The 27,170-nt window shown below is 45.5% G+C and overlaps 1 protein-coding gene across 1 annotated transcript; it reads right to left on the bottom strand.

Moving 5' to 3' along the window:
- Positions 1–3,211: 3,211 nt before the first annotated feature.
- LOC140393919 (olfactomedin-like protein 3) lies at positions 3,212–27,170 on the bottom strand. Its single transcript, XM_072480560.1, has 3 exons — positions 26,966–27,170; positions 11,726–12,011; positions 3,212–5,986 (listed from the first exon to the last, which is right to left on the bottom strand). The coding sequence occupies exons 1-3, from the start codon at positions 27,074–27,076 to the stop codon at positions 5,202–5,204; spliced, it is 1,182 nt and encodes a 393-aa protein (XP_072336661.1). The 5' UTR covers positions 27,077–27,170; the 3' UTR covers positions 3,212–5,201.

Genomic DNA, 27,170 nt, shown 5'->3' on the forward strand with positions numbered 1-27,170 from the left:
GGCATATACGTTTACCAAAACCACCGTCTCCCCCTGTAGTTTGCCACTCACCATCACGTATCTGCCCCCGTTATCCGCCACTATAGTCTTTGCCTCGAACATTACCCGCTTCCCCACTAATATAGCCACCCCCAGATGTTTTTCGCATCTAGCCCCGAATGGAACACCTGCCCCACCCATCCTTTGCGTAGCCTAACCTGGTCTCTCAGTTTCAGGTGCGTTTCCTGTAACATAACCACATCTGCCTTAAGTTTCTTAAGTGTGCGAGTACCCGTGCCCTCTTTATCGGCCCGTTCAGCCCTCTCACGTTCCACGTGATCAGCCGGGTTGGGGGGCTTCCTACCCCCCCCCCCCTTGCCGATTAGCCATCCCCTTTTTCCAGCTCCTCACCCGGTTCCCACGCAGCTGTATCTCCCCCAGGTGGTGCCCCCCCGCCCATCCCCTCCCATATCAGCTCCCCCCTCTCCCCAGCAGCAGCAACCCAGTAATTCCCCCCTCCCACCCCCCCCCCCCGCTAGACCCCCGGCTAGCGTAATTACTCCCCCCATGTTGCTCCCAGAAGTCAGCAAACTCTGGCCGACCTCGGCTTCCCCCCGTGACCTCGGCTCGCACCGTGCGACGCCCCCTCCTTCCTGCTTATCTATTCCCGCCATGATTATCATAGCGCGGGAACCAAGCCCGCGCTTCTCCCTTGGCCCCACCCTCAATGGCCAACGCCCCATCTCCTCCACCTCTCCTCCTCCCCCCATCACCACCTGTGGAAGAGAGAAAAGTTACCACATCGCAGGATTAGTACATAAAACTCCTCTTTTTAACCCCCCTCTTCGCCCCCCCACATTCGCCCCACCACTTTGTTCAAACGTTCTTTTTAATAACCCGCTCATTCCAGTTTTTCTTCCACAATAAAAGTCCACGCTTCATCCGCCGTCTCAAAGTAGTGGTGCCTTCCTCGATATGTGACCCACAGTCTTGCCGGTTGCAGCATTCCAAATTTTATCTTCTTTTTGTGAAGCACCGCCTTGGCCCGATTAAAGCTCGCCCTCCTTCTCGCCACCTCCGCACTCCAGCCTTGATAAACGCGGATCACCGCGTTCTCCCATTTACTGCTCCGAGTTTTCTTTGCCCATCTAAGGACCATTTCTTTATCCTTAAAACGGAGGAATCTCACCACTATGGCTCTCGGAATTTCTCCTGCTCTCGGTCCTCGCGCCATCACTCGGTATACTCCCTCCACCTCCAACGGACCCGCCGGGGCCTCCGCTCCCATTAACGAGTGCAGCATCGTGCTCACATATGCCCCGACGTCCGCTCCCTCCACACCTTCAGGAAGACCAAGAATCCTCAGGTTGTTCCTCCTTGCATTGTTCTCCAGTGCCTCCAACCTTTCCACACATCGTTTCTGATGTGCCTCATGCGTCTCCGTCTTCACCACCAGGCCCTGTATGTCGTCCTCATTCTCGGCTGCCTTTGCCTTCACGACCCGAAGCTCCCGCTCCTGGGTCTTTTGTTCCTCCTTTAGCCCTTCGATCGCCTGTAGTATCGGGGCCAACAGCTCTTTCTTCATTTCCTTTTTGAGCTCCTCCACACAGCATTTCAAGAACTCTTGTTGTTCAGGGCCCCATGTTAAACTGCCACCTTCCGACGCCATCTTGGATTTTGCTTCCCTTCCTTGCCGCTGTTCTAAAGGATCCACTGCAATCCGGCCACTTTCTCCTCCTTTTTTCATCCGTATCCAGGGGGGATTCCCTTCTGGTTTACCGGACAGTGTTTTTAGCCGTCAAAATTGCCGTTGGGGCTCCTATCAAGAGCCCAAAAGTCCGTTTCACCGGGAGCTGCCGAAACGTGCGACTCAGCTGGTTATCGCCGCACCCAGAAGTCCGAATAGGTCCCCTTCCTATTGGTGAACATGGCCCTGTTATCTGCAGGTGGTAGGTTACCGGCGTTGTTGGTGGCATGCAGAGTTGAGGCTTCCATCGGAGCAGCTATGATCTTATTAAATAGCGGAGCAGGCTCGAGGGGCCTGCTCCTATTTCTTATTCAAATGCTTGTATGTAATGCTGGTTAGTCTATTTGAGTCAGGCGGATGATGCTGGGGAAGAATAATTAGTTGGAATTTAAAATGGGCTGCTGACTCAGTGCTTCAGTCAAGGCACATTCCTCATCCACTGACGTCAATTATGTGGAGAATTTGGAGAAGCTGGGTTACTTTCCTTCGACCAGATAAGGTCAAAGAAAGAGATAACAGAGGTAATCAAGAGTATGAGAGGTTTTGATAGATTAAGTGAGAAGGACGACAGGAAGGACAGTAACCAGAGGACTCAGATTTAAGGCAACTAGCAAAAGAACCGGAGGGGTGATGCGGAGGCATTCTTTTGTGCAACGAGTGGACATAACCTGGGTGTCTTCTTCAGTAAGTGACTGAAAGTTAACATGCAGGTGCAGCAGGCAATTAGCAAGGCTAATGATATGTCGACCTTTATCGCAAGAGGGTTTGAGTCATGACATTTTGCTTCAATTGTATAGAGCCTTGATTAGACCACACCTGGAGTAACATGTGCAGTGGGGGTCCCCTTAACTCAGGAAGGATGTTATAGCCATTGGGCGCGTGCAGCAAAGGCTCACCAGGCTTGTTCCGGGGATGGCGGGACTGTCTTATGAAGAAAGATTGGGGAAACTGGGCCTGCATTCTCTAGAGTTTCGAAGAATGAGAGGTGATCTCACTGAAAACCTACAAAATACATACAGGAGTAGACAGTGAATGAAAAAAAAAATGAAAATCACTTATTGTCACAAGTAGGCTTCAAATGAAGTTACTGTGAAAAGCCCCTAGTCACCACATTCTGGCGCCTGTTGTGGAAAATGGGTATTGAGGTGGATGATCAGCCATGATCAACCACACCACTGGCTCAATGGGCTTAATGTCCTATTCCTGCTCTTATGTTCCTGTGTTCTGGAGTGCTCACCCTGAAAGGGTGCAATGCAGGAAACAGACTGAATAATAACTTTCAAAGGGGAATTGGATACACCTTGAAGAAGAAAATAATTGCTTTGCTATGGGCAAAGAGCGAGTCTTCGGGCTAACCAGGCATCGCTTTCAAAAACCAAAGCAAGCAGCTGGGGTGCAGCACGTAGCCTTGTTCTTTGCTAAACACTTCCATAGTTCTATGAACTAACAACAATTAGAAAAAAAAGTAATCTTCAAGTCTGTAAATGGAATGGAATGCAGAGCATTTTAATCACTTACATCACCAAGTTTCACACTCAGTGATTATTGTTAATACAGATAATTACAATTATAAAAAATATGCATGGTGATTACATGTGGGATAATAGATCAGTTATAAGCCAATACACTCAAGCAACAGGTTGCAAAGTAATTGGTGTTACAACATGGTGTAGCCAAACTCAACAGCAACGGGGACTGATGTCTCATTGAATTTACCCGTGAGCTTGTTGAGGGACAAATGTGTTTGTGGCATGGTATCAGAAATAAGCCCAGTGCCAGGGTAATAAGGGGCCAACCTAGTAACAGGGTATTATGGACACGCCCAATGTATTACCATGGCTAAGGCAAATCCTTTGTTACATCATATATTACAATGTCAAATCTTGTCAATTCTATTCCTAACTACAAGCAATACACTTTTCCAGTTATGTTGTGGATTTGGGTGCAGTGAAAAATTAGTTTCTAAATGGATCTGAAAGATGACGAGTACCATGTCATAAAACCATGTGCCCTACCCATGGCTAGCAAGTGTCCAACATCAAGAGATATCTAACCCAGCTGCTCAGCTACCTACGTATATGTGAGAGAGGTCCAGTCAATTGTGCTGCCTGAGACAGAGGTCTAATTGATGACAGTGTTTGGGAGAGAAGTCCAGTCAATGTCAGTATCTGGGAGGGAGGTCTAATTGATGACAGTAGTGAAGGAGTGCTATACGGCTGGTGATGCTGTCTGCTGGATAAAATGTTAATCCAGAGCCCTGGCTGCTCTCTCAGGTGGACGTGAATTATATCATGCCATGGGCTGGATTTTGCGGTTAACAGTGGGGCATGAGAAGTGGAAGGGGAAGTCTGCAGTCCCCGGTTTCATCGTGTCCAATTAACAGCTGGCCGGCTTGAACACCAGCAAGTTAGTGTAGTGCAGGGGGGCTCTGAGGCAAATCGAGCTCTTAGGGTGGGACATCCAGCAGGGGGAGGGTGGAGGTGAGGCCGTGAACTGGAAGTTGGTCCCGGCCACCAATTTGAAGGCTCCCTGCCCTCTCACTCTCTCTCCTCAATTGTTCTGTCAGCCTGCAGGACCTGAACAAATTATGGATTGTAACAACCAAATGCTGTCACCTTCAGACTCTGCAGCTACATGCATCTATGGACCCTGTCTCAGACGTTTTCAGGTGCCCTTGTGACACCCCCTTCTGCATAACCGGCGTAACTCACTCCCAAAGTTTTGCCAAGCACGTTCCGCCAAATGGAGGGGACCACAATAAATTGCAGTTCATCAGGTTTATCATGGAGGTGGGGGTGGGGGCTTCTGATTTTGGGGCCCGCTCGCCTTCCTTTTAGGGTGATGCTGGATTGCTAACCTGATGTCACATTTGATGTAGGTGTGCAGCTAATACAAATGACCTATTGATTTCTTTCTGTGCTGATTGTGGGTGTTTGTTGGACACAATTTGACTGCCAAGTATCTTACAATGGCGACGACACTTTAGTAGTACTTCGTTGGCTATGAAGCACTTTGGGAATGTTGTAAAAGGTGCTATGTAAATAAGAGTTTTTCATCAGGCACACTTGTTGGCATCTAAATGCATCAAAATGTTTGTTTAAAATTATTTAATGGTGGTGCAAAGCTTCATGCAAATGTGTTTGATGCGATTGTTTTCCCCAGCACACCTTATTCCTTTCGACTAATTCCTCAGACTGATTGCTGCTATTTGCAACAGAGTGGAAAACCCTTAATGCAATTATGCATAACATATTACCAGGCATGTTAACATACAGTTAATTATAAAACTCTTAATTAATTACATGTTTGATTTATTTTCGTGGTGCTAAGTACTTTAATGGAGCCAGGGTAAATTAACCAACGACTTATCCTGTAGCATTATCATTTTTTCCATCTTGCCCTGGTTTCTTACTGCTTTTGTGGAGAGTTGCGCAGGTTTCTCATCCTAGTAACAAAATGTATTTATATGCAAAGTTTACAGTTCGGATTTCTGTTTCATTGCCAACCTATATATTATTTGGTACCCATCGTCCCAGGCATAGAGGTAATTTTCTCTTGGGCTGTATTTGATACTGGAGTGCGTCCCATATCGTTTGGGGAAGTACACCAAAGGTGCTAGCTCATTGGTCACTATGCCATTGACGTCGTACACACACTGGATCCGTGAGCGGCTGCGGAGCTTGCTGTTGTACACCACGTAAAGTGTACCACAGATGACAAAGGCGTTCTCGGCATTCTCTATGGGGCACGGTGTATCCCACATCTGCTCGATATCCAGCGTCTTGGGATCCAACCTCGCAAGGCAGATGTGCTTCTCATTCTCTCGGGTGGCATACATGGCCCACAATCCTTGCTCGTCTGCGGCCAGGTCAATGAAGTTGAACGGTGAGAGGCTGTACACTGGGATCTGCTGCTCGGCAGGGAACATGGCACTGTCTGCCACTGTCCGGTTCTTCAGGTCAAATTTGATCAGTTGGAACTCGGGCTCATTTCTAATGTAATACAGGAAGCCTTTGTATACCAGGTGGCCTGTGCCAGCCCATGGGTAAGGCAGTTTAATTTTCTTTGCTTTCACCAAGCCAGAGAAGTCGGTGAGGTCCCTTAACCTGGCGAATTCATAGATTGTGTCGTTACCTACACCGTCAAAGATATAGACCTTCTCAGAATCTGACATGAGGTCCTTGGTCCATAGGCCAGAAGTAGTCTCCAGCTTCTTAACTATTTTCATTGCTTTAATGCTGGCAATCATTTCTCTGCAATCTGGAAAGAATAAAAATCAGAAAGTCAAAGTCTGAAAAGAAATTTTGATGAAAGTCTAATGTACAAATAGAAAGCAGTTTCTCTCCATTAACTTCAATGGATAAAATATAACTGACAGGGTAGACATTGAGAGGATGTTTCCCCTTGTCGGGGAACCGAGGGGGTACAGTTTAAAAATAGGAGTATGGATTTTCTGCACCTCCCCCCTGCAAACCGCGGCACGTTTTGTGGTGACGGCGGATGTGGCCGGCCAATGGCTGGTGGCAGGATTCCCTGGTCTCACGGCTGTCAACGGAGTTTCCCACTGTTTGCAATCTTCACCACCAAGAGGCACGCACTGTCGGTGGGACAGCAAGATCACATACACGGGAACGGCTGGAAAATTACGGTCAAGGGGTCTCCCGTTTAAGATGGATATGAGGAGGGATTTCTTCTCTCAGATGGTTGTTAATCTTTGGAACTCACTTCTACCACGAGCTGTGGGGGTTGGGTTATTGAATAAATTATAATTAAAATAAATAAATATAAATAATCTTTATTGTCACAAGTAGGCTTATATTAACACTGCAATGAAGTTACTGTCAAAAGCCCCTAGTCGCCACATTCCGGCGCCTGTTCGGGTACACTGAGGGAGAATTCAGAATTCTCAGCTGGCCTTGTTCTGCATCCAAACCAGCTGTCTAGCCCACTGAGCTAAACCAGCCCTGTGATATTCAAGGCTGAGTTAGGTTCTTGAATTATCGGGGAGTGAAGGAATATGCAAGGCAGGGAGTGAAGTGGAGTTAAGGCCACAATCAGATCATCTATGAGCTTATTGATTGGGGGGAGCAGGTTTGAGGGGCCAAATGACCGACTGCTCCTATTCCTTGTGCTCCGATGATGTAAAGTGGGCTGTCAATTTGCTAAGAGTTCCTTTCAGGCCACTGGCATAGGCCAATTTTACCTGAACAACTCCTTCCACCAACTAGCTTCTGAGGAAGTAGATTGTAAATTCAAGTCTAGGAAACTTGTCCCCGTAATCTAGGCTAACAGTCCAGTGCAGTATCAGGTATGATACACCATCGAAGGTGCTTTCTTTTAGTTGAGATTTTAATCTGAGACTTTGTCCACCATCATTACGATCCCAGACCAGACACCAACAGTGGCTAGCATACTAGACCAAAACCCCAATATTTTATTTTATTTTGTAAGACTGTGCAGAAAGAATACTTTGTTCCAAGGGTGATTGCGCAAAGAAATAGGGATTTGGTATTTTAAAACAAAACATTATTATTAATACACTATTAAACTCTTTGACATCACACCCAATAATAGATTACAATTACCCCTGAAACAATACTACTCAATGCAGTCTATAGCATACCCTTAATTACTATCTCTATTCCCAATTAAACAAGAAAGGAAAAAACATGCAGCTCTCAATCCATCCAACATCCCAATGCCACAGATGAGTACTTGCTTTCCAAAACAGATTTAGCTCTTGTTAGAACCCCTGCAGACTCTGGCCGCATGTTTTCAAAAAGGTGTTTCAACTGGTTTGTTTCAGCTTCCCCCTTGTCCTCTGACAATTAAATATTATTGCTCTTTTTTTAACTAACCTACTGGGAGAGCCAAAAGACATTACTTGTGGTCTAAAAGGGTAGCCAGTTCAGTACTCAACTCAAAAAGATTTCTCAAAAATGACTGAATGCCTTAGCTTCACACAGAAATGACATAATCTCCCCAAGCTGAAAACAAATTAATTATCGAGGCTGAAAACACAATAACTCCCCAGGACTACCCCTGGTCAAACAACATTGCATTGGCCCAGGCTGAAAAAAATTAATTTCATCTCTGGCTCCTAAAAACATTCTTGTCTTGCAAAACAAGATTATTAAATAAAAAACATGACTACTACAGTCAAACATAAGAACATAAGAACTAGGAACAGGAGTAGGCCATCTGGCCCCTCGAGCCTGCTCCGCCATTTAATGAGATCATGGCTGATCTTTGTGGACTCAGCTCCACTCTCCGGCCCGTACACCATGTCCTCGAATCCCTTTATTCTTTAGAAAGGTATCTATCTTTTTCTTAAAAACGTTTAAAGAAGGAGCCTCAACTGCTTCATTGGGCAAGGAATTCCAGAGATTCACAACCCTTTGGGTGAAGAGGTTCCTCCTACACTCGGTCCTAAATCTACTTCCCCTTATTTTGAGGCTATGCCCCCTAGTTCTGCTTTCCCCGACCAGTGGAAACAACCTGCCCGCATCTATCCTATCTATTCCCTTCATAATTTTATATGATTCTATAAGAGCACTGTTTCTTCCTCAGGTGAATGAAGAGGTAGATTCCAGAAACATTTATATAGACAAAGTCAAAGATGCAAGACGATACTTTGAATGCGAGCATTTGCAGGTAATTAAGTCTTTACAGAGCCAGAGAGAGGGGTAACCCTAGGTTAAAGAGGTGTGAATTGTCTCAAGCCAGGACAGTTGGTAGGATTTTGCAACTGTCCTGGCTTGAGGCAATTCACACCTCTTTAAATCTGCAAATGCTTGCATTCAAAGTATCGTCTTGCATATTTGACTTTGTCAAAATAAATGTTTCTGGAATCTACCTCTTCATTCACCTGAGGAAGGAGCAGTGCTCCGAAAGCTAGTGATTTGAAACAAATCTGTTGGACTGTAACCTGGTGTTGTAAAACTTTTTACAGTGCTCGCCCCAGTCCAACATTGGCATCTCCACATCATAAATACAATTCAGACTTCCAGGACACCCTCATGGAATTTCACACCTGAGGATGTTAAGACTGACTTCAAAAGGGATTTAATGAAGTGTATTGGACATATCATTTATATTCTTCTTAGACTATCTCTCAGCAGAGACAGAAAAAATCTGCTTGAACTTTAGTTATATGAAAGCTGATTTCCTATCTCATCAAGATGGGTGACTATTCACTCATGCTGTTGATGGCTGGGATACTACAGAATCTAATCAACCCAGCCATGAAACAAAATAAACCATTGGCACAGGCTTCAGATAAATAAAACCCTTTCTGAAATCATTATGGGGAGAGAGGTCATGTGATTTAAGTAACCATTTTGAATATTTTTCACACCAGCTACGAAATAAAGGCGAAAGTGAGTAGTCTGGAGAAACTGCCAATAAAGCAATAATACTCTTCCTCTTCCCTCCTCTCCCAAGATATTGTCCCATCTCTGCTAATTTAAAAATCCAGCACAGTGATTGTGAATTTCCATCAAAGCAAACCTGAAGTGTAATAATTGTCGATTTTTGGATGAGACAGTTTACAATTTGGCAATTGCAGTTACATGGGCTTCAACTGAACTCCTGGAACCTAAAGGCAAACTGGGAAATGTTTCTGCTAGTGAAGGACTCAAACAGTGAACTCTCAAGTTTTTTAGTTTTCAGCATTGAACTTTAATTTGGCTAAGAAAGTAACGACCTATGGTATAACTTGCAAATTTTGCATGTTTGCTTGTGTAATGAGTTTGGGTTGTGGAATTTGAGAAGCGCAGGATTTTCTTTTTAGCTTTTAAAACTCTATTTCTGCGAAGGTTTTTAACTCAATAAAAACTAACTCCTTTTCTGTTTTAAAACTTAAGAAAGCCTGTCAGACTCATTTATTTGCAATCAGTACTCAAATGGTCAAACAGAGACATTGAGTAAGTACCTGAATCCTTCTATATCCTTCACAAAATTTGTCATGGTCAGACTTGGGATGGCACGATGCAGGCATCATATATCACCATGTATATTATCATATATACACACACATACTATACATACCAGCCGGGATTCACCGACCCAGCGGCGGGTAGGAGAATCTCCGGGGGGGGGGGGGCGCGTGAATCACGTCTCCCCGCCCCGACGCCGACTCGCCGATTCGCCAGCGCCGATTTTCGGGTGCCCATGGGATCGATGCCGCGATGGTCGGGGGCCGTTGAATGCGCCCCTCCCCCCGGCGATTCTCCGAGTGCCCGCCGAGTTTGGCCGGGTCCCGCCGGCGAGGGTTACTCAGGTCCCACACGGCGGGTCCTGGAAGGTGTGGCTGCGGGGACCATCCTGGAGGGGGGGCGGGAGGATCTGACCTCGGGGCGGGGGGCCTCCACAGTGGCGAGGCCCGCGAACAGGGCCTACCGATCGGCGGGCGGGCTGGTTCCGTGGGAGCCTATGTTCCTCCGCGCCAGGCCCCTATAGGGCTTTGCCTTATTGCCCGGAGGCCGGCGTGGAGACGGGAACACACGCGCATGCGCAGAATCACGGTGTCCGTTCCGCCCATGCGTGGAATCACGCCGGCCATTCCGCGCCGGCTGGAACTGCAGGGACCACTCCGGCGCCGACCTAGCCCCCTAGGAAGGGGAGCATTTCTGATTATCGGGGACTGTTGACACCGAAGTGGTTGGCGCCGCTTTTCATGCCGGCGTCCGAATTTGGCCACGGGATTGGAGAATCCCGGCCATTCAAAAGAAAGAAGCGAGGAATTTGCCAATGTTCCTTTGACAGCACGTTCCAAACCCACAACCTAGAAGGATGAGGGCAGAAGTTGCATCGGAACACCAATGCCTTCTATCCCCTCCGACCAGTGCAGATGGAGGCCATTCGGCCCATCGAGTCTGCACCAACCCACTTAAGCCCTCACTTCAACCCTATTCCCGTAACCCAACATCACCCTGACTTGGAACGATTTATTCACTGTTGCTGGGTCAAAAACCTGGAACTCGCTCCTATCAGCACTGTTGATATACCGTATAAATGAATGGCAGCAGTTCCAGCAGGAGGCTCATTGCCACCTTCACTAGGGCAATTAGTGATGGCCAAAGTAAAAACAATGTACATGACTACATTTGTATACACATGCCCTTATACTTGTACCACATAAACACTTTCAAACAATGCTAACTGCACAGAGAATAAGAGAGAAACTCTGGCTAATTCTTCTCTTCCCTGTTTCCTGGGGAATTGAGATCATGTTTCTGTAGTGATCTCTATATGTGCATGTACACAAGGAGCTAATGTGTAATCAGTAGCACCACATGATCACTAGAGGGCCGGACAAACAATGGTATAAAAGGCAACCACATTGGGTCTCTCTCTCTCTCTCTTGGGTGCACTGTGACCAGGGCAATAGCAGAGTAGTTCAGATGGCTAATGGAGCTACGTATAGTTACCATAGTTAGATCTTGTTAACGTTATCACTAGTATCAAAGTTAAAGTAAAGAACTCATGCAATTATTGTTTTAGTTACTCAATAAACCTTTTGTTACTACTGGACGAGTTTGAGTCTTCTTCATCAAGATTCAGAAGACCTCATCACTAAACAAGGTTTGAGTAGCACATGTTACCTGCTACACAGGTAACAAAACAGTTGATACACATCCAAGGCTCGGTAGGGCTGACATAACTGAGGTCAACTCAAATTTCTGAGGGGTGGGCTGGAGGGGTCCAGGAAGATTTTCCATTTGGATCATTCCTGGTGCAGCTTCACACTGTGCAGCTAACATTACAAGGATGCCTCCAATTCAAACTTGACTGTGAAACATTTTGCAACATTCTGAGGTTGTGAAATACACTACACAAATGCAATTTATTTAGTTCTGAAACCATCCAGGGGCTTTCAGTGACCACTTGCTGGTTAGTCTAGAAGTGTATCAAAAACCAGCAGTGAATGCGCAAGAATTAAATTGCTTGTGATTGCTGCGACTTTCATTCAGTGATCCATTATCAACTATCTCTTACCTGCCAACTTGACTTGCTTAGGTTTCTTCTGTTTCGAAGCTTTATCAGCATTTTTCCCAATCAACTTGTCATCTACCTCCACGCAGGCTGGTGCTGGATTTCTGGTCTCTAGGTAGTCCATCTCTCGCTCGACACGTTCGATACGAGAAGTTGCCAGTTCAAGGCTGCGCCTTTGCTCTTCCCTTTCCTTATCCAAGCCATCCACAAGAGCAAGAATCTGGTTTTTGAATTCTCTGTATTCTGAGGAGTACCTCTGCGTCTGATCATACCAGACAGCTATCCGATCCTGTCCAAGAAACAGACAGGGGTTTATTACTAGTTGCCATCTATATATTAATTGTGATCAAGTGATTAAGTACACTTGTGCACCTGTTTCAGCTTATCTGCTGTTGAAATTTGATCATTATTTGGTTATCACTTGACATGACTATTCCAAAGCTCTCCTGGTCAGGCCAACCATTTATACCCTCATCTTATACCTGAGCTTATCTAAAACTCTCATCTATTTCTTAAGTCGCTCCAAGTCTTCTTCCTCCATCAACGCTGTGCTCAATGTTCTACACTGGTTCCCAATCCTGCAATGCCTCAATTTTAAGTTTCTAATTTTGGGTTCCAAATCTCTCTATGGCCCCGACCTAGTCTCTGTAACCACCCAACCCTGAAATCTATGTATTCCTCATATTCTAGCCTCGTTTGCATTCTAGGTTTTCAACGCTCCACAGATGGTAGCTCTGTTGTCTAGGCCCTAAACTCTAGAAGTTTCTCCCTAAAGACTTATGCCTCTCTACCCCTCTACCCATCTCACTACGTTTAGGATTCTCCCTGAAACCAACCTCCAAGACTAAGCATTGATCATCTTTCCTAACATCTCCGAATGTGACTTGGTGTCAAATTCTATTGGATAATGATTCTGATTGCACCTATGAAACATTGTCAAAGATAAAGGGTGGTTGTTATTTCCCTGTTGGAGTGGAAAAACATATTTTATTCAAGACCATTTAGTTATCTTCAGGTTCTGCAATTGCCCCCAGACGCCACTCCCCACCACCATGCGCCCCCCCCCCCCCAGGGCACACCTCTACTTTTTTTGGCATCGAGTCCCTTACCTTGTTTGAATAGGAAGGAGGATCAGTGATCAGAGAGAGGAGAGTGGTTTAAAATATTTAGCAAAAGCATCAAGTGGGTGATGAGAAGAATTTGTTTTATGCAGTGAGTAACTTTCAAAATGCTGTTGCATATATACTTATGGTATTTTTAAAGGATGGACTTGCAGACTACGAAAGTACAAACAAACAAAAGCTTTATTGGAAACTTGTTTTCTCACAGGTTGCTAGAATAGACTAACTTTTAGCCTGCCCAAACTGCTGATGACACCATCAATACATCACATGATCAGACTCTTAAAGTGACGTTGTTCCAGCTGGGAACAAACATGAATGCACAACACTTTCCTCTCCCTTACATCAGAGGTTCCTGCAGTGAAACACAATCTAGCGTTAACAACCAAAATTTACAATATGAACAATTTATAAACATAGCAGTCAATAAGTTAGTTTTGGAGGACATCAATTTCTGTTTGGTTATCAGTGAACCTCAGGCATTTGCGTTTTCAGGTTGACTGTAACCTCTGGTGTTTTTGCTTTAGTTTGGATGTCATTATAATTGTCTCAACTGGAGTCGATGTCGTGTTTGCAGGTTGACTCAGTGTTGAAATTTCCCCAACTGGGATAATGTCTTCCACAAATCTTTCCAGTATTGTCCGGTTCTCAAAATGTCTAGGTCTTCACTTGGCACAATTTGTTGTGGACTCTCAGTTGACTCTGTCTCTGGCAAACTAGTTCTATTTTCTAAAAGTTGTTCAGTGTGTCTTCTCCACACTACGTCATCCCGGGTTTGGACAGTGTAGGAGACTGGTCCTCTCTATGCCAAGATGATGGCAGGTATCCACTTCTCACTGGTGGTATAGTTCCTTTCCAATACTTCCCGACCTTTCTGCACAACATGGCGTTTAGCCATGTTCTCATGTCACAAAATCTGGTTCAGCTGCTTTTTCAGAGCTTTAACTTACGAAGCTACGAAATTTCACTCGCGCTACTGAGTGTGGTATACCCAGGATAGATCTTAGCTGGAGTAAGGTGGAGCTGGCATTCTGCAGCTGTTGGAGTTCTCTGACTTCGCTCAAGCTCCATTTCCAGCCTCTTTAGTTCTAGCTCCAGGCTGCCGATGTGTTTATTCGTTGCCAACCGCTGCCCCTCCAGCCTGCATGTCAGGGCCTCCTTTACCTGAATCTCGTGGCACAGCCTCTGCGGTGCCTTCTCCAGATTGTGGTGTGTCTCCGTCAGACCCTGCGTCTCTCCCTTTGAGGTTTCATTCTGGCTGAATTCACCCTTTCGTTTTAGGTCTTGTTTCTGGAATGCAACTCCTAACCTCTCCAGTTGAAGCTGTTGCTTCTGAGGATTCTACAAGGGTTAAAAGCAAATTACTACGAATGCTGGGATCTGAAACCAAAGAGAAAATGCTGGAAAATCTTTGTCAAAGGTCACCTGGACTCGAAAAGTTAGCTCTTTTCTCTCCCTACAGGTGCTGCCAGGTCTGCTGAGATTTTCCAGCATTTTCTCTTTGGTTTCCAAAAGCGTTCTTGCCCTTTAAGAACATATCAAATTTAGCCTTTAAGGTTGGGTTGTTAAGCAATGTCAGGTTATGGTAATTCTTCTTGCTGTTGGAATGTTCATTGGACAGAGTGAAATAGGAAAGGAATATTGGTGTTGCAGACTGCATTCTGAGCAGCTCCAACTCTTTTCATTTGGTCATCTGGAGCAAACCCTCATCCAAACATCTTTCATGAGTTTCTGTGCTGGCTCCTTTTGCTCCGGTTGCTGCCATTGTTTACGATCAGCAATCTTTTCATTCTTGTTAACCCTTGATGCATGAATGCAGCCAGCATTTTTAGGTGATATGTCATAGTTTCTCTTGGTAAACAGTATCTGGTTCCAACAAAACGGCTGCTCCAGTGTCCACCTCTATTTTCACTGGTCATCGGCCCAGTAAAGGAGTGAGCCAGTAACAGTTTGTTGTGCCTGCAATGACCAGTAGGTTCAACAACAGTACATCATCTGACTGTGACTCTGGTTCCTTCTCGTGCCTTTATTGTATCGCATGGATCTTTTCCCCTCTATTCGGTTTCCCATTTGGCACACTTGGTTCATGTTCTTTATTTGCAATTTGTTGTTGCTTTCTCCAACTTGCACGTTTGATGTTCCCCTTTTTTAATCACAATTCTTGCACCTTGCATCTTTACCACAGCGATCAGCTGTTGTGTGCCCAGTTTTTGCACATCGATTTTGAACCTGTGTCTGCGTTCGGATCTCAGCTAACATTACATGGATTTAGTTCCCGGGCTTAATTGTTGTGCTTCACGAGCTTGCTAATTCCACAGACGTTGTGACTTCAAAAGGCTTCTTTAAGTGTAAGTTTTTCTCTGTTAACAGCCTTTTCTGGATAGATACACTTCTTAACCCACACACAAGTGTCTAATGGTGTCGTTCAAGACATCTCCAAATTCACAGTGTTCAGCCAATTCCTGCAAAGTAACTATGAAATGTGCGATTGATTCACCCTCTTGTTGGTTATGTTTATGGAAGCTGGACCTCTCACGATGACCAAGGATTTCGATGAGAAATGGCCCAGAAATATCTCCACAATCTCACCATAAGTTTTCAAACCTGTTTTTTCTGGTTGCACAAGACTTTGCAGTGAGTTGAAAGACTCCACCCCCCCTCCCCCATCTTGATCAGGAAGGTCAGGGTTACTATATCGGCCGCAATTTTGTTCAACTGGACAAAGTATTTGAATCTTTCAGTGTATGAGCTCCAGCGTCCGGTGCTTTCATAGAATTTACAGTGCAGAAGGAGGCCATTCGGCCCATCGAGTCTGCACCGGCTCTTGGAAAGAGCACCCTACCCAAGGTCAACACCTCCACCCTATCCCTATAACCCAGTAACCCCACCCAACACTAAGGGCAATTTTGGACACTAAGGGCAATTTATCATGGCCAATCCACCTAACCTGCACATCTTTGGAATGTGGGAGGAAACCGGAGCACCCGGAGGAAACCCACGCACACACTGGGAGGATGTGCAGACTCCGCACAGACAGTGACCCAAGCTGGAATCGAACCTGGGTCCCTGGAGCTGTGAAGCAATTGTGCTATCCACAATGCTACCGTGCTTCCCACAATGCTACCGTGCTGCCCACAATGCTACCATCATACGGTCCATGGTCCCAAAAACTCCCTCCATTTTATTATGGGAAGGCTTGCGTAAGCACAAATCTGCCATGAAGAGTTTAGCACTACCTCGCTTTTATTCCCCTTTCAAACAAGGTAATCTTGAGTTCAGCTTGTTGCTTTACGAGTTTTGCAAGACGCGTTACAAAATTCCTTAGCTCTGAATTAATTATTGCAGGGTATTTGTTACTTTACTTGCTACTCACAATTGAGGGAGCACTGTTCCAGACATTCCGGGCAGAGCATGTGGCAAGCTTCTTTTGATGCTATTTTCTCCAAAATCTGCTCTCTTTAGCTTTGACAAAGAGCCATCCAGACTCGAAACGTTAGCTCCCTTTTAAATTTTGGTTCCTTTGATGGTTGTTGCTATTATTTGGCACCCCTCCATTGCCAGCTTTGGTGTAGCGAAGTTTGTAGCTTCTTAATCCTTTTCAGATGTCTGAGCAGAGATCAACCATTTTTTATTTATTTTTTCTCTATGACTCTAATAGTCTGGTTCCAACCTTCTTGTCACCAGTTCTCTTTGTAATATTTTGAAAGGAAAAGCTTGCAGACCAAACAGACAAGAGCTTTGTTAGAAACAAAAAGAGAAAATACTGGACAATCTCAGCAGGTCTGACAGCATCTGTGGAAAGAAAAGAGGGCTAATGTTTCAGGTCAAAGCTAGAGAGAACTGGAAAGGGGTCAGATTTATACTGGGGGTGGGGGGCTTGGAGCAATGGGGCTGGATAGGGGCCAGCGTTAGGTAGAGATGGACAAAGATGTCAAGGACAGAAGAGAAAAGGAAGATAAATAGCAGTGATTAAGGCTAAGAAAAGTGCTGATAGTGGCACAGAACTACTGGCCAACTCCAGCATGATTCCACCACCAAACACATCTTCCCCTCACACTCCCTGTCAGCATTTCACAGGGACCGTTCCCTCTGGGATACCTTGGTCCACTCCTCCATCACCCCCAACACCTCACCCTCTTCCCACGCAATCATAAAAGGTGCAACACCTGCCCCCTTACCTCCTCTCTGCTCACCATCTCAGGCCCTAAACACTCTTTTCAAGTGAGGCAGTGCTTAAGTGCACCATCTTCAATCTGGACTATTGCATTCGCTACTCCCAGTGCGGTCTAATCTACATTGGAGAGACTAAACGTGGACTGGGTGGCTGCTTCGCAGAACACCTCCGGTCCGTCCGCAAAAAGGATCCAGACCTTCCTGTTGCTTTAACTCAGCGGCACGGTAGCACAGTGGTTAATACTGTTGCTTCACAGCGCTAGGGTCTCAGGTTCAATTCTTGGCTGGGGTCACTGCCTGTGTGGAGTCTGCATGTTCTCCCTGTGTCTGCATGGGTTTCCTCCGGGTGGTCCAGTTTGCTCCCACAAGTCCCAAAAGATGTGCTGTTAGGTAATTTGGACATTCTGAATTCTCCCACAGTGTACTCGAACAGGCGCCGGAATGTGGCGACTAGGGGATTTTCACAGTAACTTCATTGCAGTGTTAATGTAAGCCTACTTGTGACAATAAAGATTATTATTATAACTCACTATCCTGTGCTCGTGTTCACATGTCCGTCCTTGGCATCTGGCAATGTTCCAGTGAAGCCCAGCTCAAACTGGAGGAACAGCACCTCATCTGTGCCAATTAGGCACGTTACATCCTTCCGGACGTAATATTGAGTTGAACAACTTCAGACTGTGAACTCTCTCCTCCAACTTCACCCCATTTTTATTTCTATCAATTTATTTTTGTCTTCATTTCTTCCATTGATCTGTTTTTCCCTCACCATTTCCCCCCTCCCTCTCCCCCCACTTCACTTGGGCCAACTGTTCCCAGTTGCCCTTTGACACACTGCTCACCTTAGTTCTGCCATTCACACATTCTAATCTCTTTATGTGCCACTATCAGCACCCTTCTTAACCTTAATCACCTCGATTTACATTTCTCTTGACTTCCATCCTTGACACCTTTGACTATCTCCACCTGTGTCAGCCCCCTATCCAGCCCCACTGCTCCACGCCCCCCCCCCCCCCCCCCCCCTACAGTATACATCTGACCCCATTTCCAGTTCTCTCCAGCTTTGACAAAGAGTCATCCAGACTCGAAACATTAGCTCCCTTCTGTCTCCACAGATGCTGCCGGACCTGGTAAGATTGTCCAGTATTTCCTGTTTTTGTTTCAGATTCCAGCATCCACAATAATTTGCTTTCAGCTTGATTAGAAAAGTGTTCACTCAACAGGCTATAAAGAATGACTGACTGTTTTTAAAAATAAATTTAGAATACCCAATTTTTTTTCCAATTAAGGGGCAATTTAGTGTGGCCAATCCACCTAACTTGCAAATCTTTGGGTTGTGGGGGTGAAACCCACGCAGACACGGGGAGAACGTGCAAACTCCACATGGACAGTGTTCCAGGGCCTGGATTCAAACCCGGATCCTCAGCGCCATAGGCAGCAATGCTAACCACTGTGCCACCATGCTGCCCTTAGAATGACTGACTGTTAGCCCACCCTAACTTCTGATGACATCATCAATACGTCACGTGATCGAACTCTTCAAGTGATCATGTTCCAACTAGGAACAAACATGAAGACACAATAATGCTGGAAATTGAAACGAATGACAGAGTTAAGGGGAACCAGAGAATGGGATTAATTGAGTAGCTCTTTCAAAGAGCCAGCAGAGCATCGATGGGCCAAAAGGCCTTCTTCTGTGCTGTAATTTTCTATGATTTCCTGAAAGTGGCCCCGAGTTGACATCCTAATATCATACGGTGCACGTGGGCATTGGATCGGATTCTTTCCAATACTTTCGCTCCCCGCTGTGAGAAAATTCCTGTTAAAATTTCCGTACTAATGGATAATGTGTCATTTGGATTATCAGGAAGTTTCATCAATTGCCGAAGTAGGACTCATCCATTAGGACTGATAATCGAGCCTCTGCTGCAGATGGCTGTGCAAATAGCAACAGTTCTTCTTTAATTCAACTGTGTAGTCTGAACCAATTCATGGCTAGCCCCTCGCTATCTGACTGAAAGAATTTCCTCAGGAGAGCTGGTTAGATAACTTACCCATACAAAATAACCTTCTACTCCCCTGATGTTTCCTCGCAGTTCTTTTGCTTTTCTAGTACATACCCAGTAGCATGTGCAGCCACATTTGTGCCAGGAGTTAATGCAAATGGTTGTTGTGCATAAGACATATCTTTGTTGTTGCATAAAACATGGCCTGGATGCTCTGCTTGGGAGATTCTCCCGCCGGAGCTGAATTTCACCAGTTTTTCACCAGTCAGTCGTAAAGTGGGATGCAATTCAGTATTTCTGCATTTATGCATGGCGTGGAATATGAGGGATTCCATGGGAATCCCGCTACTGGCCGCCATCTTGATCGGACGGCCCGAAAGCGAGGTCCTGCGGCCGGCCACCCCCCCACACACCGCAAATTGGCTCCAAAATGCCCCCAACGCCATAAATCAGCCCCGACACCCCCCACCATAGGGCATTCACCCACCCCCAAATTGCCTGTGTGTCCCCCCAACCCCGAGTATGGGGGTGACCCGACCAGCAGCCCCCAGGACTACTGTAATAGGGGGACCCCTGCAGGGATTCCTGTAATAGGGGTGGCCCTCCAGGGAGACCTGTAATAGGGGGAACCCCACAGGGACCCCTGTAATAGGGGAACCCCCCAGGGACTCCTTTAATAGATGAACCCCCCACGGGGACCCCTGCCTAAAGGAATCCCCTCCACAGACCGCCCCCCCCCCCACACATGGACCATCCCCCACACACAGATCCCTCCCCCCAGAAAAGGGACCCCTGCCTGCAAGCTAGAGAACAGTCCAGACAGGGGCTGGGGGAAGCATTATAGCTGAAATACTTACCTTGCAGCTCCATTCCTCGAAGGAGAGCAGCTATACCTCTGACTGGTTCCCACAGATCCACTATCTACAAGCCATTCATAGCTTTCCAGTAGGGATCTGTAATTGCATTACAAGCACTAAGTGCATTCCAATCACTCAAGTGTGTGGTTTCACTGTACTTACTGCTCCTTGTGGTCAATGTTTGCAAACATTGGGATTTTGCCACTTAGGATGGATATGATGAAAGGATATGAATGGATGAAAGCTGCAGATGGTTTTATGATCTGTCAATTAGAGACCACTACTGAAAAGCTATGAATGGCTTGCAGCTAATAGTTCTGTGGGAACAAGACTCAGGCACAGCTGCTCTCCTTGGAGGAATGGACATATGGAGCTGCAGGGTAATTTACAGCTATGATGCTTCTCACAGCACCTGTCTGGACTTCCCTCTAACTTCCAGATAGGAGTCTCTTTTCTGGGGGGGGGGGGGGTCCCTTTAGTCAGGGGGTCCCTGTGGGTGCTCCCCATATTACAGGGTCCCTATGGGGTGTCTCACAGTCACAGGGGCCATGTGGGGGACCCCCTATTACAGGGGTCCCTGTGAGGGATGTCGCTATCACAATGGGCCCTGTGGGGGTGGTTTCCCTATTACAGGGGTGCTTGGGGGTGGGGGGGGGGGGACCTTGTTCATGCCGCCAGGAGGGAGTCGGAGCATGGTGTTCGGATCAGCACCCAGCGACAATCCCGATTTCCCCCCAACCCCCGATTCTCCATCCCATCAGAGAACGCATTTTGGGCATCCCGGGGATGGAGAATTCCGCCCCATATCTTTGTTGTCTTGACTACTGAAGGTGAAATTTTCCTTCGTATTTAAAGTATCATTTGCCTGTTAATTCATGTGTAATTTGCATTGGTTCTATTTTGTGTTAAAGTAAAAGTTACAAAAGGCAGAATCTTGTTGGTGATTTCTTCTTTGGGGTGTCATTCAGTAAATCTGGTTATTTTGGTTTATGGTCACTCTACAGGCACTCCAACACCTCCTCTTTTTCTCCTCTGGTTGCCTTCACCCACATTTATCTCATGGCTGATAGAACCATCTGCTGAGGCATGCTCTAAACCTTCAGCACTGCAGCTCACTGGAAGACAATATGCATGCCTTCCAATCATGAACATTTCACGTTGACAGTCAGTACTTTGAAGCCAGGTTTAGGGAGCTGAAGGGGAAAGAGGCTGATTACCTCAGTATTGGAATGTCGGCAGTGTTCTAGGGGAGGGCAAGGAAAATGCTTCAAAGACACTCTGAAGCTCACCTTGACATTTCCAACTGGGTGGAGATTGCTACCAAATGTTTAAAATGGCAGCAACTTGTCCATCAAGCTGTGTTATGCTTTGAGCCCCAATGTATCAGTAATGAAGTAGAGCAGTGGCAGAAAGAAAAGGAAGCAGATTTTACAGCCTGGGTCTCACTACCTCCTGGGACGCCCTGCTCCATGTGCCCAAAGACCTGCAGATTAGTCATTGGCCTAGACAATCACGTAAAGGTCCATGGCTGAAACTGGTGACCCTGAGCTGGCGACACCCTCAAATTGAGGGACAGCTGACCATGGCAACCTCAGTAGCACTGCTGTCCCACAGTGCCAGGGACCCAGTTCCGATTTTGACCTTGGGTGACTGGGTGGAATTTGCATGTTCTCCCTGTGTCTGCGTGGTGCTCTGGTTTCCTCCCGCAGTCCAATGTTGCACAGTTTGGGTGTATTGGCCATGCTAAATTGCCCATTTGTATCCAGGGTTGTGCAGGTTAGGTGGATTGGCCATGCTAAATTGCCCCTTAGTGTCCAAAAGGTTAGTTGGGGTTACGGGGTATGGGAATAGAGCGGGGGATTGGGCCTAGGTAGGGTACTCTTTTGGATGGTCAGATGATGGCCTCCTTCTGCACTGTAGGGATTCTAAAATTCTACTGTCAATTCTTTCTGCGTTGTGCCTAATCAAGTCTTTGTTCCCCAGCTACACTGCAACTCTGATCCCAGAGCTTTGGTTAAATGAATTCCTCCAACTTCCAAGGCCTTACCATTAATCACCTGACGAGTTCACCATCAGGGAGGCCCACATTCTCACAGCCAACTGTCAAGTTAAAAGATCTCTTTTACCCAAATAGATAACCATTCAAACAGTCTTCATCCCCTTCTTCAATATATTTTTATAACTAATAGCAAAAAAGTTTGAACATTTATTTCAGTATCCTTATCATTTTTTTCCTTAGCTAGCTTACAGCAAACAGTTTATAAAGAGGTATCGATAGGTTATGTCAGTGGGCACAAAGTTGGCAAATTAGTATAATGTGGGAAAATGTGAAGTTGTTCATTTTGGAAGGGAGAAAAAACGAACAGAGTATTATTCAAATGGAGAAAAACTGCAGAAAGCTGCAACACAAAGGGACTTGGAGGAACTTGTGCAAGAAGCACATAAGGTTAGCACACAGCTGCAACAGATAATCAGGGAGGCTCATGAAATGTTGCCCCTTATTTCAAGGGGGCTGGAGTGTAAGAGTGGGGAAGTCTTGCTCAAACTGTACAAGGTTCTGTTGAGACTGGAGCACTGTGAGCAATTTTGGTTCCCTTATTGAAGGAAAGATATGATTTAATTGGAGACGGTTCAGAGAAGGTTCACTAGGATGATTCCTGGAATGGCGAAATTGTCTTATGAGTGATGTGCTATCTATGTTGGATTAACACGGACTGCAACTCGATGCAGTATCACATGAAAACGCTGTAGATGGTTCAACACTGCTTTATTGAACTTGCCGAGTAATGTACACAGTTCGCTGTGAGTCGACACTCTATTAATCTAAGCTTGCTAACCTTGGCCTGGCTTGCCCAGACTTGCTCTGTGCCATGTGTAGTCGGTGCTGACTGTACATTGCACCCTGACTGTTGCTACAGCTATCACCAATACGAAGAGGCCGAGCCTTGCTGCCTCATGTGTTTTATACTGGTAATGTGCCCTGTAGTGTCCTGCCTGGTGATTGGTTGTTCTGTATTCTGTGTGGTGATTGGTTCCTGTGTGTGTCCATCACTGCCCGTCAGTATCTCATTATGAACATGAGTGCATATTATGGCAATGAGCAAAGGTTAAACGGGTTGGACTCTACCCATTGAAATTTAGAAGAATGAGAGGTGATCTCATTGAAACGTATTGGATTCTTAAGGGGCTCGACAGGGTAAATGATGAGAGGATGTTTCCCCTCATGACAGGGTCTAAGACCAGAAGAAATAGACTCAGAAAAAAACAGAGCCAATTTAAGACTGAGATGAGGAGGAATTTCTTCACAGAGGGTTGTGAGTCTTTGCCACAGAGAGCTGCGGAGGGCAGAGTCCTTGTGTATATTTAAGGCTGAGATAGATAGATTTTACTCCTGTTCCTATTTCTTACGATCTTATGGAATCTTGACATTTCTGGACCACTCCAGGTGGGTAGGCAACCCTGCCTAATCAATGCCTTCTACTGATGGATCAGATTAGGATTTCACGGTCCTCAAACGTGTGGTGATCCTAACCATAAGATTATGGACTGATAATTGCTTGGGAGGTAGAGAATAGGGATAAAAAAAAGTGCTCCAATTGGTTGGATGTGACAAATGGCATTACCCACTGGTCCAGACAGGTGATCACTTTTTCATCATGTACGTTAATGATATGAATGAAGGATTAGCGAATAGTACAAGTCTTCTGATGAGATTAAATTAAGAAGCAAAGCAAAATGTGAAAATGGGACAAGTAAGTTTCAAAGGAATATAGACAGATCGAGTAAGTGAGCACAACTGTTGATGGTATCGTTCAATATGAGGAAATGTGAGGTCATCCACTAAATGCAAAAACAATCCCTTGGAATATTTTCTAAATGATGAAAGACCAGGCAGAACAATCTCGATATTCAGGTTCACAGTAAAAGTTAATGCGCAGGCACAAAGAGCAATCCAGAAAGCTAATGGACAATGGCCTTTATCTCAAGGTGGTTGCAATACAAACAGGAAGACCTTGGAATGTGCTTTAGTTGTAGAGAGTTTTGGTCAGACCCCATCTGGAGAACTGTGATCGTTTGTGGGCACTGCACGCACCTCAGGGAGGGCATAAGACATTGGAGAAGGTAATGCAACAACAACAACATGTTTAAATAGTGCTGTTAACAAAGCAAACATCCCAAAGAGCTTCCAAGAAGTGTTATCAGATAAAATCTGATACCAAAACCAAGGCAGAGAGGTAGATGTTAAGGTGGTGAGAAAGGTGGAGAGGTTAAGGAAGGGAATTCCAGAACATTGGGCCTGTCATAATATACACATCAGTATATGATGGTGCAGAGACACACACTGACTGACACACTGCAAGACCAATCAACACAGCAGCCAATCACCAGTTAGGGCACAGTCACTATAAAGACAGAGGGCACTAGTTTTCCCACTCATTCGGGATGCAGCCTCTGAGATAGACAGAGCCCACAGTCAGTAGCACAAACATCCACCATGTGCTAGCAGTATAGGCTGGTCAGGTTAGGCATAGGTTTTCAGTCAATCTAACATAGTATCGACCCACAGTGCAAATATGTTTAACAGCTCTTAGTTAAATAAAATAATGTTGTACTATTACAAGTGTTGGTAGCCTGTCTATGTTACTGCTAAGGTAAACGCAGTCTCCACAGATCCAGAGTACCCAACACATCAGGGCCATTTGCCAGAATGATAGGGCTGAAAGAGTTAAAGTATGAGACCAGATTGTATCTTGGCTTGTATTCGATTGAGTTTAGGATGATCTAACTCATGTCTCTAAAACAATGAAGTGATTTGATATCTTTATCAGACAAAGGTCTATTGCTCGCAGTTTTAAAAGCTCCAATTGTCTCAGAATCCAGGACCTTTAGGGGATTGTTTCATTACCCTCTGTATGACAAGCGCTTCTTGATTTCACACCTCAATGGCCTGATTCTAACTTTAAGATTATGTCCTTCTGTTTTCAACTCCCTGCCAGAGGAAATGGTTTCTCTGCGTCTACATCCTAACAAGAACTATTATCATTTTAAAATATCTCTATTAGATCACTCCTCGACCTTCCGGCTTAGAACAAGGATCAAAGAGGGGGGAATGAGGAGTCAGAGTGTTAGCATTCTGGTAGTGACGTGGTGAGGGAGGAAGAAGAGGGTCAGTCTGAGTGGTGGAAAAAGAGGAGAGGAATATTAGCTGCATTAGAATGTGCAGATTGTCAACATGATCCCGGAGAGTTGTAGGAGTATTAATGATGAGGGTGGGTTGTGTTTGGGTGGGGTGGCGGGTGGGGTTGGGGTGCAATGGGGGTCGTGGGGAGATGGTGAGCTGAATGGGGTAGATTGGGCACATTTTCCACTTGGGGTAATGATCTGATGGAACGGCTAGGGTGCTCTTTATATTTGCATTTATCCTTTGACAGGTTTTATACATCAGACGTCAGACTTTTAAGTTACTGAAGTAATCCATGACTGCAAGGGTTAGGAGGTACACAGCTAAAAGCAAAATTATCCTGGGATTTTGATTGTATCCACTGAATTCCCTAACATGGTTTGAATCAGATATCCCAGCACTGTCCCCGATTAAAGATGCTCACCTATGCTGAGGTACATTGCCATTGATACTAGCAGCTGTCCATTACTTTTCCCAAGTGCCTACCTTTTGCATGAGCCTGGTCACTGACGGGCTATTCAACTGTGAGGGCATTACAGCAAAACTCAAAGTTGTTCTCATTCAAAGCACATCTAGTCGGATTCACTGAGCAATTGCCAGGATTGGGAATCTTGGCTGATGTTCTCCTTCCTAGGCCAGGAGGCTTGAGGCTAACTGCACGGTCACCACCAGCAATCCAGCGCAGTTGGGGAGGCAACTGGGAATCTTCACCATCTGTTTTAGCTCAAATCACACCAGGCAGTGTGTTTACCAAGGCAATCACTGAACAGCTCATTTTCACGTTAAAGCTTAAACAGAACAATCTTGGGCAGCAGATGCAATCTTTGACATAATAAATATCTTAAAACGTCTCTAGCTCAGCCCCATTAATCATTTCTATCAATGAAAATTCATCTCATTTTAACTCGCAATAAAGTCCATCCAAAAATTTTAGAAAATAAGACACATGTTGCACCTATCTGTGCAGTATTTAAAAACTGAGCTATTATGGGTTATTTTAACATGGAGATTACCCGTCTTGTCATTTGATGGCACGGTGGCACAGTGGTTAGCACTGCTGCCTCACAGCGCCGGGGGCCCAGGTTCGATTCCGACCTCGGGTGGCTGTCTGTGTGGAGTTTATACATTCTTCCCGTGTCTGCGTGGGCTTCCTCCAGGTGCTCCGATTTCCTCCCACATCCAAAGATGTATAGGTTAGGTAGGTTGGCCATGGTATATTGCCCCTGGGTGGAGTTACGGGGATAGTGTGTGGATTGGGCCTAGGTGGAGTGCTCTTTCATAGGGTCAGTGCACACTTGATAGTCCCAATGGCCTCCCCCACTGTTGGGATTCTATTGTATGAATCAATGATACTCAGTATGCCTTGTGTATTACATCTGGGGGTCCGTGGCTACACACACTTACTTACATGACTGTGCTTGTGCAGTGCTATCATATCGGTTCATGTGACGACGTTGGACTTCCTTCAAGATCTCCTTCAAGGATTTTGATTCTCCACTGAATAATTCCATGAGAGAGAATTCTTATGATCACTGGAAATCACTCAGCGGAGTTTAATTACCTTAGTGCTCTGGTTCATACAGAAAGTTCCATTTTGTGCTTTTCAAAGCATGCATTTGCTTGCTTAAATGGGTTGAGAGTGCTTTTAAAATAGCATGCAAATGCTCAAACCAGAGGTAGACCAGGAATTAAATCCGAAAGTGTTTACTCAAAAATTCACTCAAAGAAGCAGAGAAAATGCAGTCTTTCTTTTTTTAAAAGAAGCATTGACAGCTGGGAAAAGTAAATGTTAATTCCAAACTCTTCACCTTGGAGACGAAGAGCCGATAAAACTTTTAAAATTCTAATCATTTCCTCGTTTGCAGACCAGAAACAGCATGATGAGCGAGCATTAAAAGACATACCTCAAAAGCCGACAGCCTTCTCTCAATGTATTCTGTGAACGTGGACTGACTTTGCACTGTCAGAACGATGGCTGAGAGCACGGCGAGGTACTGGGTCAACGTCCCCATCATTTTGCGATGGTCCTGGACTGCGACTGTAAAAGGGAACGTACAGCTCTCTGAGTGTGAAATGCTGAGAGGATTGTATGACTGTGCTCTATCCAGA

Source organism: Scyliorhinus torazame, chromosome 17, assembly GCF_047496885.1.
Source record: "Scyliorhinus torazame isolate Kashiwa2021f chromosome 17, sScyTor2.1, whole genome shotgun sequence".
NCBI classification, from domain to species: Eukaryota; Metazoa; Chordata; class Chondrichthyes; order Carcharhiniformes; family Scyliorhinidae; genus Scyliorhinus; species Scyliorhinus torazame.

Bases quoted from the DNA above. Each gene is read 5' to 3' on its own strand.
- LOC140393919 (XM_072480560.1), bottom strand. From the start codon at position 27,076: ATGATGGGGACGTTGACCCAGTACCTCGCCGTGCTCTCAGCCATCGTT. The intron at 12,012-26,965 runs GTATGTCTTTTA...TTTCTTGGACAG, and splicing joins GAAGGCTGTCGGCTTTTGAG to GATCGGATAGCTGTCTGGTA. The intron at 5,987-11,725 runs GTAAGAGATAGT...TATTCTTTCCAG, and splicing joins TAAGCAAGTCAAGTTGGCAG to ATTGCAGAGAAATGATTGCC.